Source organism: Phyllobates terribilis, unplaced genomic scaffold, assembly GCF_046119375.1.
Source record: "Phyllobates terribilis strain yellow unplaced genomic scaffold, ASM4611937v1 Scaffold_6__1_contigs__length_29720123, whole genome shotgun sequence".
NCBI lineage: Eukaryota > Metazoa > Chordata > Amphibia > Anura > Dendrobatidae > Phyllobates > Phyllobates terribilis.
The window spans coordinates 9,343,213-9,360,798 of NW_027362766.1; the positions used below are offsets into that span (position 1 = coordinate 9,343,213).

Below are 17,586 nucleotides of genomic sequence, written 5' to 3' on the forward strand. Positions count from 1 at the left end.
GTGCCTGGTGTCCTGTCCCTGGTGTCCTGTCCTTGGTGCCCTGTGCCCGGTGACCTGTGCCCTGGTGTCCTGTGCCTGGTGTCCTGTCCCCGGTGCCCTGTCCCTGGTGTCCTGTGCCTGGGGTCCTGTCCCTGGTGTCCTGAGCCTGGGGTCCTGTCCCTGGTGTCCTGTGCCTGGTGTCCTGTCTCTGGTGTCCTGTGCCTGGTGTTCTGTCTCTGGTGTCCTGTCCCTGGTGCCCTGTCCCTGGTCTCCTGTGCCTGGGGTCCTGTCCCTGGGGTCCTGTCCATGGTGTGCCTGGTGTCCTGTCCCTGGTGTCCTGAGCCTGGTGTCCTGAGCCTGGTGCCCTGTCCCTGGTGTCCTGTGCCTGGTGTCCTGAGCTCGGTGACCTGTGCCTGGTGTCATGTCCCTGGTGACCTGTGCCTGGTGTCCCATGCTGTTTAGTAGTATATAACTATGATCCAGGCAATGCCTGCAGTGTTTCCTGAAATCTTTCAGGGATGACTCCACCCTCTTGTCCTGGGGCCAATCATCCAGGGCGCTCCCAGTGACGTCAGCAGCCTCTTAAGTACTTGTGTCCTCCCCCAGATCAGTGCTGCGTTATGTGTGAGCAGAGAGCGACCATGAATGGCCTGTGCACCCTGCAGCAGATCCAGCCGGAGCCCGAGCCGGTCAGTCACCCTGTCTATGTCAGTGTGTACAGGGCCCTATGTTCAGTATGTGTGATGTTTGCCTTTTCCCTGATGGTAAAGTGCTGCAGAATGGGTTGGAGCTATGTAAATCGAGGGGATCGCTGCTATGTTCTCTGCCTGTATATATGTTGTGGGAGTTGTTACATTGTATCACTGTGTTGTCACATTGTATGGCTGGGTGGTAATGTTAGCGCTCATTCACACTTGTGTTTTTCACCTTCGTATAGTTGTAGTCATGGATAAAACTTTGCCAATGATTTTGTAACATTTTTATTTCAGCATACGGCATTATATTTTTCAATCCACGACGTGTGATATAATACATCCATATGGTTTTGCTTGTCGTCCACAAAAGTCAATTGGATTGATTGTCATAGTTGCATATTTCCACACTAGTCGAACACAATGCTTTTAGACAAAAAGTGGAACAAATCCAAAAACAAATTGTAAGAAAGAAACCATCTGCACATTCCAGGCGTGTCTTCCTATACATGTGTGAATGAGGCGTTACAGTGTATCGCTGTAGTAGATGTCTTCTGGAATGTACAGATGTTACTTGTATGGGTTAATCCGCGAGCCTTCAGGTCATGGGTGGGGGGCTGGCCACTTATGTGGTACATGGGAGTTGTGGGGGCACCTAGACAGCAGCCGCATCTCTACCCTCAGGAATGTCTGGTTTTCTGTAGGGAAAAATAATTAACTCCTGCACTCCCTGCTAGGATATCGTTACCTGTCATAAATAAGTAATCCGCTGCAATGAGGATAGGACAGTGAGGCGGCTACCAGAGAGGAAAGGTAGAAACCTGTTCAGTCCTAGTCGCTGACCACACTCCCTAGTCCGATTATAGAGCCACATCCACCATCATGAGTTCAGTGTAAATTACACACAGTCATTCTCCAGCTATGAATGGTCATTGTCTGCCTCATGGATGATCACCACTGACCGCTCACCTATTAAACTATGAGCTCACTGGGAAAGGGATGTGGAGCCGCTGAGTAAGGGCGTTATGGGTTGGCTGACTGTGTGATTGTGCTGCGAGCGCCTGTAAATCCATGGACATAAGTGACTGTGGTGAACAATCGCTGTCTTTACTCCTAGGACAGTGTAAAAACGCTGCGTCTGACCCTACGTAACGACAAGTCTCCAGACAGGACAGACCCCAAAGTGAAGGTGAGCACACGAAGGCTAAAGAGACACTGACTACAAGACCCCTTTACCCTGCTCCTGCCATATTGTTATCTGTTCCCCAAAAGCTGGGTGTTCACCAGTATATCTGACTTACCAGCCAGCAAGGCCGATCTGTACACGACCCTATGGGAACGAGGATGGCCGCTCAGGGTGGCTGTCAGCTAGCTTTTATTTTAGCTGGCTTAGATCGTCCTGCGGATGTGGCTTCATTTTCTGTTGCTGTTACGATGACGTCTGTCCTCATCAGAGCAAAGAGCGAAGCCTCTGATATCAGTCACATGGATCATTACTGACCCCTTGGTGTAAACAGCTGTCACTAATTTTTCCTTGTTGTCTTCAGCCGGTGGGTCGTGCCTTCGCCCTCATATCCTCCCGCCCCCTTCGGGGATCCCAACCCCTCAATTCTGAACTGATCAAATCCAAAGATGGAGATGAAGAGATTATTAAGGTATGAGACTTCCCATTTAGAAGGTTTGGCTATTTCCTCCCGGTGTGTCAGCTCCAGAGAATGTACAGAGAGGTGGAGGCCGCTTATGTCACGGAGGAATGTGATCTATATGGATGAAGATTGCTGACTACTGATAATTATAGCGGCATTGATCTCACAGGTAAAATATCATGCAGACATATGTCCTCTCCCTCTGTTATTGTGGTGGAGCTCGGCATGGAGTATAATGGTGGTATAGGTGTGTCCTGTACACACATAAAGGTTGTTTGCACTGGTATTAAGTGTTTCTCCACTGGCTGCCATTTACATATCAATAATTACAGCTGCTCATACTGGGGAAGAGAGAAATCAACCAGATTAATGCTAGCCCAACCATGTTCTCTTCATTGCAGAAATGAAAGATCCTATCGCAGGCGTCTGCATGGTGTTTAGATCAGTCACTGTGTCAGTCAGTCAACAGTATAGTTTGACCCCCTGCAAATAGTTCCTACAGACTATAGCTGTGCTGTCCTCCTCTCCAGGTATATCTCAAAGCCAAAGCGGAGAACAAGAAGAACCACGAGTGGAACGTCAGCCAACTAAGGAACGAGGTGCGGCAGATCCAGGAGGTGAGCAAAGAAATGATTGGACATCCGCACTGACCATCAACAGTATTAGGCTATGTGCCCACCATGCAGACATTTCCTGAGCATTTATGCATCTCTTTGGCAGAAAAAAAATGCATACGGATTTTACATGCGTTTTTTTAAGCGCTTTTCCAAGCGATTTTGAGCATCACTTGGAAAAGTGCTTGACAAGTTGGTCACACAATATAAATCCATGCAACTGGCATATATAGTGTGTGACCAACTATGCTGCTTTAAATGCAGCATCAATAGTAAAAAAACAAACAAAAAAAACATTATACTTACCTCTCCAGTGGCCTCCGGTCTCCTCTCCGGTGGCTTCCTCTGTCATCGGCGTCCCGTGGTGTTCTGAAAGGACCTGCGGTGACGTCATTTAGTCATGTGATGGTCACGCGACCGCTGACGTCGGCGGTCGCGTGACCTGTCAGCTGACTAAATGAGACCACCGCAGGTCCTTTCAGAACACCACGGGACGCCGATGACAGAGGAAGCCACCGGAGAGGAGACCAGAGGCCACCGGAGAGGTAAGTATAATGTTTTTTTTTTTTCGTACATTTTAATTATTTTTTTCACTAATGGTACCCGGATTGTAGGAGAGTCTCCTCTTCTCCAGACCCGGGTACCATAGGCGCATTGAACCGCATAACATCCGCATGCATACATGCGGATGTTATGCAGTTCAATGCAAGTCAATGGCAGCGATTTCGCCGCGATTAAGCACAAGAAATGGTAGTGCTGCGGATTATCATTGGGAAACATGGCAGACAACATGCGTTTTTAATGTGTTTTCGTGGAAATGGTGCCGCGGAAACGCATTAAATCCGCATCGTGGGCACACCGTCTTATTGATTTTGATGCCACCATAGTTCACTAACTTACTGTATCTAGCAGTATGTTTGCTTAGTCCTTGGTTGTCAGGTTTTCTGCATGTCATACTAGGCTGCCCTGCCAGCTCCTAGCCTCATCCATGGAAGGAAGGCATTGCTGTGCATAGCTGGAGCCAGCTCCTAGCCTCATCCATGGGAGGACGGCATTGCTGTGCATAGCTGGAGCCAGCTCCTAGCCTCATCCATGGGAGGACGGCATTGCTGTGCATAGCTGGAGCCAGCTCCTAGCCTCATCCATGGGAGGATGGCATTGCTGTGCATAGCTGCAATAATGACCACTTGGAGCTCAGGGTTAATCTCAGACCTCTGCTCTTGTTCTGTCCTTGAGCACTCCTCTTCCTGCTGGCTCTGCGGTAATGGTATTACGAGCCATGAATTATTAATCTGTAGCATGAATACATTGTGAATCTGCTTCCTGGATTGTAATCCTTTCAGGAAGCTCGTAGGGGTTAATTTACAGAGAATGGTTTGTTGTGGGCTCAGCATTAATGGTTGTTTTCTTGACACAAACCCGGATCATTGCGTCATTTCTGCTCCTGTAGGCTCGCACCTCTTTGACTCTTCTAAGAAAAGACCTTGATGCCTCCAAGCATGAAGTTCACCAATCAGACAAGGTAAGGTCTAGGTTTTCATAAAACACACTGGAGAAAATCTGGACAATGTTCTTACGACTTGTCTTGCTGTGTAGGGTGATCTGGTGGGAAGGCAGAATGGTGGACTCCGTAATACATTGTGGTCACATACAGCGGCACATGAAGAGGTGAGCAGAGAAGGCGTACTGCCCCAATTAGCCACTTTTCCATCTTTGTCTTGATTCATTATTTGTCTTTTGTGATTTTAGGAATTTCCACTGGATAATGGCAAGAACATGAGGGAGACGGCTCAGAAGTTGTATGCCAGACTTCAGGAAACGGAGAGACGGCACCAGGCGGACCGCAAGATGTACGAGGTCAGACTTAGTGTGTGTCTAGTACAATTCTATATTGTCTAGTGGAAACTTTCCAAAAAATGTAGCCAACATTTTAATTTTGGATTTTTTTAGGAAAAACTAACACACTGGCAACAGGAGGCTGAGCAGAGCCACCGAGGACGTGTAGAGGCGCAGGGAGTAGCTACTGAGCGGAAGAAAGAGGTAGATGAGCTGAAGAGGCTGATGGCCAACATGGAGAAGGTAACAGCTGTTAACTAAATTCCACTTTATTTCTTTGCCAATATATGGTGGTGGGTTTATATGATCTGGAACCCCCCCCAATTCTCAGGATAACATGGTCGCGGTTGTCAGTAATGTTGAGAAAGCATTGATATCCCATAAACATGTGGTTGACGTGATACTAAAGTCATGTGCACCGTCTCGGGAAGACCAGCTTCATCATAGATTTTTTTTTTTTTTTTCCCCCCACTTACAGGAACACCAGCAACTGCTTCAGACTGTTAAAAATAATGAGAAGGAGCTGGATAAAATGAGAGAACAGAATGAGCAGGATGGACCCTTGGAGGAGAGGTGAGGAGGCCTGTGAACGGCGTACAGTGCCATGCATGCAACAGCAATCCTATAACTAATTCATGGATCCCCTCATAGCGTATACATCACCAATGTTTTGGCAGTTCTAGCCCTCTTCCCCTATCTATTTTCAGGGTGGGAAAGAAGTGAAGGCTGCCCTTATCCTTAGACAGCACAAATGGCTATGGGTCCCCATAGCTGCCCATTAACTCCTTTCTATGGTACTGTCCGTACCCCATGATCCTGACTTTACTGATCGATCTGTTCTCTTCCAGATGTCAAGAACTGGAGAAGACTGTGTCAACTCTGAAGGAGAAGATTCATCACCTCGATGACATGCTAAAAAGCCAACAGCGTAAAGTGCGTCAGATGATTGAGCAGGTAACCGCAGAAGATTCTGGGATAGTTTCATGTGAGAAAGGAGATGACCAAGTCAAACGGCTCCTACCTGTTTCTCAATGAATTTCATCTCCTTGTGATCTTTCCTAATCTTCAGCTCCAGAATTCCAGGACAACCACACAAGAAAAGGACTCGCTGATTCAAGAACTGCAGGAGAAAGTGTCATGGCTGCAGGCAGAGGTGAGACCCGAGTGTGTGATATACACATTAGTTCTGAAGCTTTTACACCGGCCTAATATCACCTTCTCAGTGATTGTTCCATGTGTTCATGTTAAGTGACTGCACAAGTAGCGAGAACTTTCTCATTGTTGAAATTATCCCCTTGTGAAAACCTGTGTCGTAACCAGATGAGAAAAGAAGAGGAGCGACCTCAACAGCCATGGAAACTGCAGCATCATTACTATAAATTTACACGTGTGCAGAAACCCTTCATCTGTCCTGTTAACTCCGCAGCCATTAGTTCTTTTCTCCAACCCTGGCCATTATGTAGCCAGTGAGTTTCTCGTCCAGGGTCTTCAGCTCCTGGTTCATGATCCCGTATGGTCTTCATCTTGGAGCTGGTCGTCCTTTCTTTTTGCCATCTGCAGTCAGTTTTTAATGTCTCATCATCCCATTTGTGTATTTTTGCAACTTTATTTTATTAATACTTTTTTGGTCTATCTTTTGCATTTTATAAAGAAAGTCACATTAACCAAAAGTAGCCTCTAATCTTAGAGAGACCGGGTCTAATATGTAGAGGGGAGCCCCAACAGGTGCCCTCGGGAGGTCATCCTTCAGATCCTTGATAGGGCAGGAAACACACAAGAGGTTAAAAGGCCCCTACCTCCACCCTTACTCCAGTGATTTTCAAGTATCACACCAGGATGGATGCAACTCTATTTTATTTGCTTTCCTACAATCTATGTTACCTTCACAGAGCCATTTGGAATATTTTAGGGAGGGAATGTAATGGGTGCTGTCATGAGGGACTCCTGGAAAACCTATTATCGGTAGGTCTAATGTCTACTTTCCAGGACATCCCTCCTGCCGGCACCCTCAGGAGAATACCAGAGTATACATTTTAAGGTGGGCCCACTGCCTGGAGGATCTTCCTTCAGAAGGTCATCTTTTGATCCGATAGAATGTCCAATTTATAATGTCTGCAGAAGGTGCTCAGATTTGTCCATGTTGCCGTTTTGCAGATTTGGTCTACCGATGCTCCAGCTCTTTCTGCCCATGATCTGGATATAGCTCTGGTTGAATGGGCTCTGATGTTCTCTGGAGGGGATTTTTATGACTTATTACAGATGTGACCTATCTTGCCAATGTTGATTTGATAGCCTTTTTTCCCTTATTCTTTCCCCAAAACTGTACGAACAGGTTGGAGTTTATACGCCAGTCTTTTGTGACTTCTAAGTACTGTAGAACCACCCTTCTAACATCTAGCGAGTGAAAGGTTAATTCTTGATCATTTTTGTAGTCCTGGCAAAAAGAGGGTAAGACCACCCCCTGATTCATATGGAAAGGGGTTACCACTTTTGGCAAAAAAGCTGGGTCTAATCTAAGGATAATGCCGTTGTCTAGGCATCTCAGGTATGGGTCTTTAATTGAGAGCCTGAATCTCCCCTATCCGTCTTGCTGTAGTAATTGCCTCTAAGAACACAGTTTTAAGGTCGAGAAATTTTATGCTTGACTCCTTGAAGGCCTCGTAAGGCTGGTCACAAACTCCTCAGGACTATGTTTAAGTCCCATGGTGGGACATAGGATTTAATTGTTGGTCTCAGTCTTGTTGTGGCCTTAATGAACCTTTTGACCCATGGATGGTAGACTAGCGGGTAATCCATGAAAGCACTGAATGCTGCAATCTCAACCTTTAAGGTGCTGGGCCTTAGGCCTTTCTCAAACCCCATCTGTAGGAATTCTAATATTTTAGGAAAGTCTGGATCCGAACTCTCTGATGCTAACTGATATTGTGAGCAGAATTTCTTTGTAGATCGCCGATGTCTCTGGTTTCCTACTATTTTGCATTGTTGAGATGACAGAATCTGACAGCCCTCTAGATCTTAGAATCTGCCGTTCAGGATCCAGGCCAGAAGTTGGAGAAATTTCACATCGGGATGGTATATTGGACCCTGAAATAGCAAGTCCCATCTCTCTGAGAAGATTATTGGATCTTCCAGGGACCTCATCTTCAGTAAGGGGAACTAGCTTCTCCTGGGCCAGAAGGGTAGGATTATTATTACCCTGGCCTGATCCTCCTGAATCTTCCTTAGTACTAACGGTATTAAAGACAAAGGAGGGAACGCGTAAGCTAGGCTCATGCCCCACTTCTGAGATAAAGCATCTATCCCTGTAGGACTGTTTCTTGGGTTGAGGGAGAAGAATTTGGGCGCCTTTTGTGTTTCTCCACGTAGGAACAGATCCCATTGGGGAATGCCCCATTGATGTGTTATGTGATGGAATAACTCCCATTCTGACTGTAGAACTGTTTCTCGACTGAGGAAATCTGCTATAGTATTCTGGGAACCTGTTAGGTGAATTGCTGTTAATGAAAGGATTGATCTTTCCGGCCACTGGAAAATTTTTCCCACTAAAGCCTGTAGATGGTGATGTTGTGGACCCCCTTGACGCCTGAGGAAGGCCACTGTTGTCATGTTGTCCATCAGCACCCTGACATGGTGACCTGTTAACTGCTTCTGTCATCTTCTCAGTGCCTCACAGACTGCCTGAAGCTCTCACATTTGACGATATGGGAAGATCCTGCTCTTGACCGGTATCTTGTAGGTATTGTTTGTGAGCTCCCCAGCCACTGCTGCTTGCATCAGTTGTGAACGTGATGAATGGAGCTGATCTCCACATGACTCCTTTCTGTAGGTTGGTCTTGGAGGACCACCATGTTGGTGATCTTCTCGTTATTTTTGACAAGGATATTCTCTTGTCCAGATCCCCCATCTTCCTGCCCCAGGTTGACTAAATCTGTTGCTGCAGTTGTCTTGAATGGAATTGGCTCCTCCTGACTCCCAGTATGGAAGCTGTCATGAGACCCAGGATTTTCATACATTCTTGGATTTTCTCCCGAAATCCTTGATTCTGTCTCTGAGCTCCTTTTTGTTTCTTTTCCGGTAGGAAGGACATCTGCTGTTCCCAGTCTAGGAGGATTCCCAAAAAGATTTTCTTTCTTTCTGGAATAAGGTGTGATTTTTCCCAGTTTATAATCCACCCCAGATTTCTTAGGATCAGGATAGTTGAGGTTAGACTGGCTCTTAAATTCTGCGGAGACTTTGGCCACACGAGGAAGTCGTCCAGGTATCGAACTATTAATATCCCTTGTTCTCTGAGAAAAGCCATTCCTTCGGCCATTAGTTTGGTAAAGATACATGGGGCCGAGGAAAGACCAAATGGAAGACAAGTGAATTGGTAATGTAATATGGTGTCTCCTTCTTTCAGTGCAAACCGTAGATATTTTTGGCTGTGATGGTGAATAGGTACATGAGAATATGCCCCTTTGAGGGCTATTGTGCACATCACCATGTTCTGTTTGATTAGGGGAATTGTCGACCTGATCGATTCCATTTTGAATCTTTTGTAAACAACTGATCCTTTTAGGGATTTTAGATTTTATAATAGTGCGATCATCGCCCCCGTTTTTTTTTTTTTTATTATAGAAAAAAGACTTTAGTAGTAATCCAGAAACTGTTCTGCCTCTGGCACTGGTATCACTGCTCCTGAGTCTCAGTTTTTTCACGTCTATCGGTAGTCTTTTGGAGACCTGAGGAGACAGAGTCCCTGTTAAATGGAACCACCTTGTCCAGCTACAGCCCCCATATCGCTGCTCCAATTTGCCTCCAAACTTCTTCAGCAACACGTTCACACTGAGATTTCCTCTCACTTCTCATCTAACCCTCTCTTCGACAACCGACAATCTGGCTTCCGCCCCCACCATTCCACCAAATCTGCTTACTAAAATTACTATTGACTTACTTACAGCCAAAGCTAACAGACAATTCTCTGTACTCCTCCTTCTTGACCTGTCCTCTGCCTTCGACAAAGTTGACCACTGCCTCCTACTACAGATCGTCTCTTCCTTTGGCGTCAAAGACCTTGCCCTATCTTGGATCTCCTCATACCTTTCTAACCGCACATTTAGCGTCTCCCACTCCACCTCCTCATCTCGCCCCCTCTCTGTTGGAGTCCCTCAAAGCTCTGTCCTAGGACCCCTACTCTTCCCAATCTATACCCTTGGCCTGGGACAGCTCATAAAATCCCATGCCTTCCAGTACCATCCATATGCTGATGACGCCTAGATGTCACCTCTCTGCTGTCCAGAATCCCAGCATGTCTATCAGCCATATCTTCCTTCTTCTCCTCCTCTCACTTTCAATGTGGACAAAACTGAACTCCTCATTTTTCCCCCATCTCGCATATCTTCCCCACCTTATCTATCACAATAAATGACATCACACTTTCCCCTGTACCGACAGTCCGCTCGGAGTAACCCTTGACTCTGCCCTGTCCTTCAAACCCCACATCCAAGCTCTCGCCACCTCCTGTCGCCTCCAGCTCAAAAATATTTCCGGAATCCGTCCTTTCCTCAACCCTCAGTCTACTAAACTGCTTGTGCATGCCCTCATCATCTCCCGTCTCGACTACTGCTACATCCTCCTCTGTGGCCTACCTGCTAACTCTCGCACCCCTTCAGTCCGTCCTCAACTCTGCTGCGTGACTAGTTCATCTCTCGCCTCGCTACTCCTCTGCTACCCCCATTTGCAAATCCCTTCTCTGTCTCCCATTCCCCCAGTGTATCCAGTTCAAAGTACTAACACTGACCTACAAAGCCGTCCATAACCTCTCTCCTCCGTACATCTCTGAACTAATCTCCCAATATATTCCCTTATGTAATCTTCGCTCCTCCCAAGACCTTCTCGCTTTACCTTTTTTCTGTTAGCTCCACCTACCCGACTTTCCTTTCCCGGAATATTCCGTCCTCTGCTGGTAATGTGGCCTCCGAAAGGATGATACTTTCTTAGATCTTTCCTCTGGGAAATCCTTTTTTTTTTCCATCAGAGGCTTTCTTAAGTAATTTGTCCAATACTAGATCAAATACCCGGAGGCCCGAAAAGGGAATGGCACATAATTTGCTTTTAGAGTGACTATCCCCTGACCAGGATTTTAACCATATTGCCCTTCTAGATGCAGTAGAAAGACCCCCGTTCCGGGCAGCAAATCTAATTGACTCATCTGAGGCATCGGCCATAAATCCCATTGCCATCTTAAGCAGTGGAATGGAGTCAAGGATCTCCTCCCTGGAAGTTTTCATCTTTAGATGATCCTCCAGCCATATGCTCATGGACCTTGCAACCGAAGTAGATGCAATATTGGCTTTAATTATTGCGGCAGAGGTTTCCCAGGTCTTTGAGGAGACTATCTGCCTTCCTATCCATAGCATCCTTTAGACATGATGAGTCCTTGAATGGAATGGATGTCTCTCGCTACTCTGGCTATTGGGATATCAATTTTGGGGGGGTCTCTTCCCATAATTTTATGTCTTCTGGTTCGAATGGCAGGCGAGATTTGAAGCTTCTGGGAATGACTAGCCTCTTTTCCACGTCTTCCAGAATCATAGCCTTTATGTGATTATTAACAGGAAATACTGTTCATGCGGGTTCTCAACCCCTCAAACATCTCATCTTGTAGTGATGAGGGTTGGTAAGTGTCTTCTACTTGCATAGTGTTCCTCACTGCAGATAAAAGCGTATCGGTATCTTCCCAGGAGAAGAGGTATTTTTTTTCTTTTCCTCTGGGGGGACTGAGATAGAGCCTTCCCTGTCCTGTTCAGGATTTGAGAAATCTGATAACTCCTGCCGTTGCCTTTTCTGCGCACCCTGAGGACTTTGCTGAGAGACTAGGTCCATGATTGTACTCTGGACTTCCTCTCACTATGGCTCTACGTCAGACATGAAAGAGGAATGTTCTTCCTTAACTACCGAGACCGAGCATAGCCGTTTCCGGTAGTTTTTTATTACAGATGGCATATCTCCTTTTCTTAGGAACTAACGTCGTCATGTCTTTTTTATGCGTCTCCTAAAATGACAAAGAGCACCTGAATCTTATTGCCGTAGACAGATGGGAACAGGAGACAAGAGGGGAACTATCCAGTAGACTTACTTGGACTGGAGGTTCAGCCGGAATATCAGAGCAACCAGTGGTTAGACCTTCCAGTACTGGTGATCTGGCTGTCTGCTAACCACAGTCCCCTCCTCCTTTTTAAATAGCATTTCTCACTTGTCTTCCACCTGAATTGTCAAAAAAAGGCGTTTCCTCTTTAATCCTGGATTGGTGCCATTTTTTTTCAAACAAACTAGAAGCGCGTTCCACGGTGGAACGCACGCTGGTTACTAGAGGTTCGCCCATCGCTCCCTCTGTAACCGGAAGTGCAGCTTCTTCACCTGCGGTGCACGCCGGAGCTGTGCGCATGGCTGTAGCAGCTGGAACCGAGAGCCCCCTTCGCGGGGGGAGACTGTTCCTCTCCAGGAGCCTCCGCTCCTATCGGGGAAAAAAAAAGGCAGAGGGACCCCTTGTTCAGCGGGGTGTCGGCCTCTGGACCTAGGTTGAAGGGAGGGGATTTATGCGAGGATCCGGTCCCGATCCTCCTACGTTCGGGCTCCAGGAACTCCAGCTCCTGGCACATCTGTGTCCATCCCTGATAGGGACAGGAAAAACACTCTTAACCTCGTGTGTTTCACTATCAAGGATATGAAGGACGACCTCCTGAGGGTGCTGCTGTCAGGAGGGACGTCCTGGAAAAAAATAGGCTAATGCCATAAGTATCCACTAGTAAGAACACATATTGTACCTGAACTCCGCACGCACGTGTATGGACGGGTTGGGAGAGATAACTGCTAGTCAAAATAACCTTTGCCCGGAAGCCATCTGTAAATTGGGGAGCTTATCAGAGACTGATATTAGTCACCTATATAGGAGGTTTTCACTGAGGATATGTAACATAAAGCAAAGTTCATGGGGGGCAGGGAGGTTTCTCCAGTTACTCAACGCAATGAAGACCTGAAATGGCTCCGGGAACACTAGCTTGTCTGCTCTACTCCAGAGTCTTTGTGCTGTCGTCACTCTTCCTTCCCACTTGTATTACTCATAGTCTCAGGTGACCTCATTTCATTATTTTTTTTTTGTTTTCCAGAACCTTGAACTACAGGACAAACTGGAACATTTTCTATCCTCTCAACCAGAACATACATCTTATTTGTCAAGGAGCTACTCCAGGCCCAACCTCCAAAATGTGTAGGTTCCTACTGCTGACTCCAGTAGCTGTATAGACAAGCTGTACCGTGATGGAGATTGTCCACTTGCTTTATGCTTTGGTCTATTAATAAGAGCTGTTTTTTTTTTGTTATCACTGCAGCAAGCGCGTGTACATCCCTGCTGGATCCGGAAGGCCATTACCTCTGATCAAGCTGGTAGAGACATGATCTTAAGCTGGCACCGACCCCTGTTTCTTCCAGTCAAAGCATAGACTACTAAAGGGGCTTTCCAGTTGCCTTCGTTAGACTTCTTCGTCCATCTTCCAGTGCATCCTTGTGTAAGAACAAATTAATGGCACCTACATTTAACCTGGACAGACAGGGGGGGGGGGAAAGCTTTATCTTACTCTCATGGATGCTGTAAAACAACCTAAGCATGACCTCTATCAATCAAAATGGAAAACAGACAAGGATTTAAGTTTCAGCAACGACCGAGGACACTGTGAGCCGTCATCCAGTCAGACACTAAGCTATGCAGCATTAAGAAGATTGTGCCTTTTACTTGTCACCTGAACCAAAAGTTAGAGCGACGAGCAGCTGTTTACCCAACATGACGTCCCCGGCACACAACCTGCTCATATTAGGGCACCAGCATCCCCGCTGGCAGGGTATTAGGGCACCAGCGTCCCCTTTGGCAGGATATTAGGGTACCAGCGTCCCCGCTGGCAGGATATTAGGGCACCAGCGTCCCCTTTGGCAGGGTATTAGGGCACCAGCGTCCCCGCTGGCAGGGTATTAGGGCACCAGCGTCCCCACTGGCAGGATATTAGGGTACCAGCGTCCCCGCTGGCAGGATATTAGGGCACCAGCGTCCCCTTTGGCAGGATATTAGGGCACCAGCGTCCCCGCTGGCAGCGTATTAGGGCACCAGCGTCCCCGCTGGCAGCGTATTAGGGCACCAGCGTCCCCGCTGGCAGGATATTAGGGTACCAGCGTCCCCGCTGGCAGGATATTAGGGTACCAGCGTCCCCGCTGGCAGGATATTAGGGCACCGGCGTCCCCGCTGGCAGCATATTAGGGCACCGGCGTCCCCTTTGGCAGGATATTAGGGCACCGGCGTCCCCGCTGGCAGGGTATTAGGGCACCGGCGTCCCCGCTGGCAGGGTATTAGGGCACCGGCATCCCCGCTGGCAGGGTATTAGGGCACCGGCGTCCCCGCTGGCAGGATCCACTGCTATCCTGGGTGGATCAGAAAGGACTACAGAAGCCCAAGGGAGTTCTCTCTGACAAGTGTCTCATGTAGGTGTTATATAACTTTACAAATCTTGTGTCTGAACAGTGGTGTATATAATCCTCAGGATCTCTGAACCGCCTTGCAGTATAAATCTACATCCACACAGAACGGACTTGAATGTTAAGTGGTCCACAAACTGTGATGGACGTTGATCCAGCAAGCCTTCACATGGCTGACACTTGGGGGGGTGGGGTGGGATTCCAGTAGAGAACTGCATGTCCACAGGGTATACTAAGATCATAAAAGCAGAATATACAGTCGCTGCAGATGTGCTGGGACTTGTAGTGACAGGTACGTGTATCACACAAGGGCGTAGGGACCACCAAAGCTTTACAAGACAAATTCACACACTAAGGGCTAGAGGCTGAGCCTTGCACTGATTGATGGGGTTATTCTCCTATGTGTAGGGGGTCTTCCTTGCATGTATTTATTTATGTCTGTGTGCTGTATTATACCTGGAGCTGTAGATACATACTTGTCGTGTTGAATAAATTATGTTACTTTAGGCTTGTGAAGTCTCCTGTCTGGGCAGGTGACATGTACTTGTGACGGCGGGCCGGGCTGCTTCGAGTTTCGTCTGCATTACACACCCTGTGTAATTGCGGTTACCCACCCACACACGCTCCTTTCCAAAACTCAACTTGGGTGTTGAGGACGCAGCAGGACGACTGTGACAATAATCACTGTGTGACAGACATCAGACGGGGAGATTTGGGTCACTTTGTAATATACCAGAGACTCCCTTATATTCAGAATTATGGAGGTAATCTGGAGACCTTGTAGTGTGATGGACAGCTGAGAATCTGTGTATGGTCTGCTGGCGGCTGTGACGGGGAAGGAGAACAACTTCATTCAGGTCAGACCTGAAGTTTGGGAAGTTCTGTTTCAGCAATTCTATAAACATTTCAGCCGGCTCTATTAAGGCGGGGCGGCATGTTTTTATGTTTCAGGGTAGTGTTGAGAACTGAACGTTTAGAGGTGCTGTAAATCCCTCTGGGCAGGGAGCGGGATCAGGAAATAGCTGGGCAGGGTGCTGCTGATGACGGATTATAGGTTTGACTTTTCTGCATTTATGCCTCCATCTGCTGGTCAGCTGAAGCATAACACCACACCAAAGAAGGCGCTTGCCAGATCCTTCCAGAAACCGTAAGCTAATTTTTCCACAACGTGTATTTCAGAGCCAAAAATCCAAAAGGTGTACCTTATGATGCAATTTTAGTGCTGTAAAATCTCATTCTTAACTAACAGGGCTAAGTGTGTGTGTGTGTGTGTATTATTTTATTTATTTATTTTTTTTCTTCCACCACACAGCTGGAAAGTTTAGGCCGTAGTATATCGAATCACGTGCACGATGGCAGCACACACAAAAGCCATATGATATCTAACACAGGTGATAGGAAACAAAGGGTGGTTATTAATGGAACACACTCAGACTGGGTCTCAGGTAACAGTGGGGTACCGCAGGGGTCAGTATTGGGGTACCACAGGGGTCAGTATTGGGCCCCCTTCTTTTTAACATATTTATTAATGACCTTGTAGGGGGCATACAGAGTAATATTTCAATATTTGCAGATGACAGTAAACTCTGCAGGGTAATCAATACAGAGGAGGACAATTTTATATTACAGGAGGATCTATGTAAACTAGAAGCTTGGGCTGATAAATGGCAAATGAGCTTTAATGGGAATAAATGTAAGGTAATGCACTTGGGCAGAGAAAATAAAATGTATAATTATATGCTTAATAATAAAACACTGGGCAAAACTGTCACTGAAAAAGACCTGGGTGTATTGGTGGACGACAAGCTCACGTTTAGTGGCCAGTGTCAGGCAGCTGCTGCAAAGGCAAATAAAATAATGGGATGCATTAAAAGAGGCATAGATGCTCATGAGGAGAAGATAATCTTACCTCTATACAAGTCACTAGTGCGACCACACTTAGAATACTGTGTACAGTTCTGGTCTCCGGTGTATAAGAAAGACATAGCTGAACTAGAGAGGGTGCAGAGAAGAGCGACCAAGGTTATTAGAGGACGGGGGGGGGTCTGCAATACCAAGACAGGTTATTAGAGGACTGGGGGGTCAGCAATACCAAGACAGGTTATTAGAGGACTGGGGGGGGGGGGGGGGTCTGCAATACCAAGACAGGTTATTAGAGGACTGGGGGGGGTCTGCAATACCAAGACAGGTTATTAGAGGACTGGGGGGGTCTGCAATACCAAGACAGGTTATTAGAGGACTGGGGGGGTCTGCAACACCAAGACAGGTTATTACACTTGGGGTTATTTAGCTTAGGGGTGATCTTATTACTATGTACAAGTATATGAGGGGACAGTACAAAGACCTTTCTACTGATCTTTTTACTCTGAGGCCTGAGACGGGGACAAGGGGGCATCTTCTACGTCTGGAGGAAAGAAGGTTTAATCATCATCACAGACGCGGATTCTTTACTGTAAGAGCAGTGAGACTATGGAGCTCTCTGCCGCATGATGTTGTAATGAGGGATTCACTACTAACATTTAAGAAGGGCCTGGACGCCTTTCTGGAAAAGTATAATATTACAGGTTATATATACTAGATTCCTTGATAGGGCGTTGATCCAGGGATCTAGTCTGATTGTCGTATGGAGTCGGGAAGGAATTTTTTCCCCCAATGTGGAGCTTAGTGTTTGCCACATGGGTTTTCTTTGCCTTCCTCTGGATCAACATGTTAGGCTATGGGGTGAACTAGATGGACTTAATCTTCCTTCAACCTTAAAAACTACATTACTAGTAAACAGGGTATAACTGAATGCACTTCCTAAAAAGTTTTTCCGAAATCCCTGAATTAGTTGATTGGTATTGATTGCTCCTCTCTGAAGTGTATTCCATCTCTCTTGTAGACATCTATATATTACCTCCTTGCATCTACCACTGAAACAGTTAACCCACTGCCTTCCTAATTTAGAAAATAGAGGGGATCCTTACCATTCCCCACCCTTTATTGCTACCCCTGGCAGAACATTGATGTGATATAAAAGCCGCAGACACTGGTGAGCACAGGTTGGAAGGCAGGCAGGCTTCTTCACAGGAAGGAAAGGAGACATCTCCCCAGAATGGCTATACCTCAATGCATCCTCCAACACAGGCCTCTAGCTGTCAGCGCAGATCCAGACAACCCTGGGAGCTTCCTCAGTCCTGCTCAATCTCCTTATCTTACCCCCCAGCCACTGACAAACCCTTAAATCACAGGATATCACACAAGCACAACATTTCCAAATTTTATTAGTTTTTTTTTAATAATACAACTAACTAGAGAAATAAGAAATGCTGACTGCAG

The 17,586-nt window shown here is 46.7% G+C and overlaps 1 protein-coding gene and 1 long non-coding RNA gene across 2 annotated transcripts in view; one reads left to right on the forward strand and one right to left on the reverse strand.

Moving 5' to 3' along the window:
* Positions 1–17,586, reverse strand: part of LOC141152730 (uncharacterized) — an 81,555-nt gene that overhangs the window by 54,973 nt on the left and 8,996 nt on the right. The window lies entirely within an intron of this gene.
* On the forward strand, positions 556–16,267 carry TUFT1 (tuftelin 1). The gene is made up of 13 exons (XM_073637348.1): positions 556–668; positions 1,789–1,860; positions 2,219–2,326; positions 2,848–2,934; positions 4,382–4,453; positions 4,528–4,599; positions 4,681–4,788; positions 4,882–5,010; positions 5,246–5,340; positions 5,616–5,721; positions 5,837–5,920; positions 12,915–13,015; positions 13,137–16,267. Exons 1-13 carry the CDS (start codon positions 600–602, stop codon positions 13,201–13,203), a joined length of 1,170 nt encoding a protein of 389 aa, XP_073493449.1. The 5' UTR covers positions 556–599; the 3' UTR covers positions 13,204–16,267.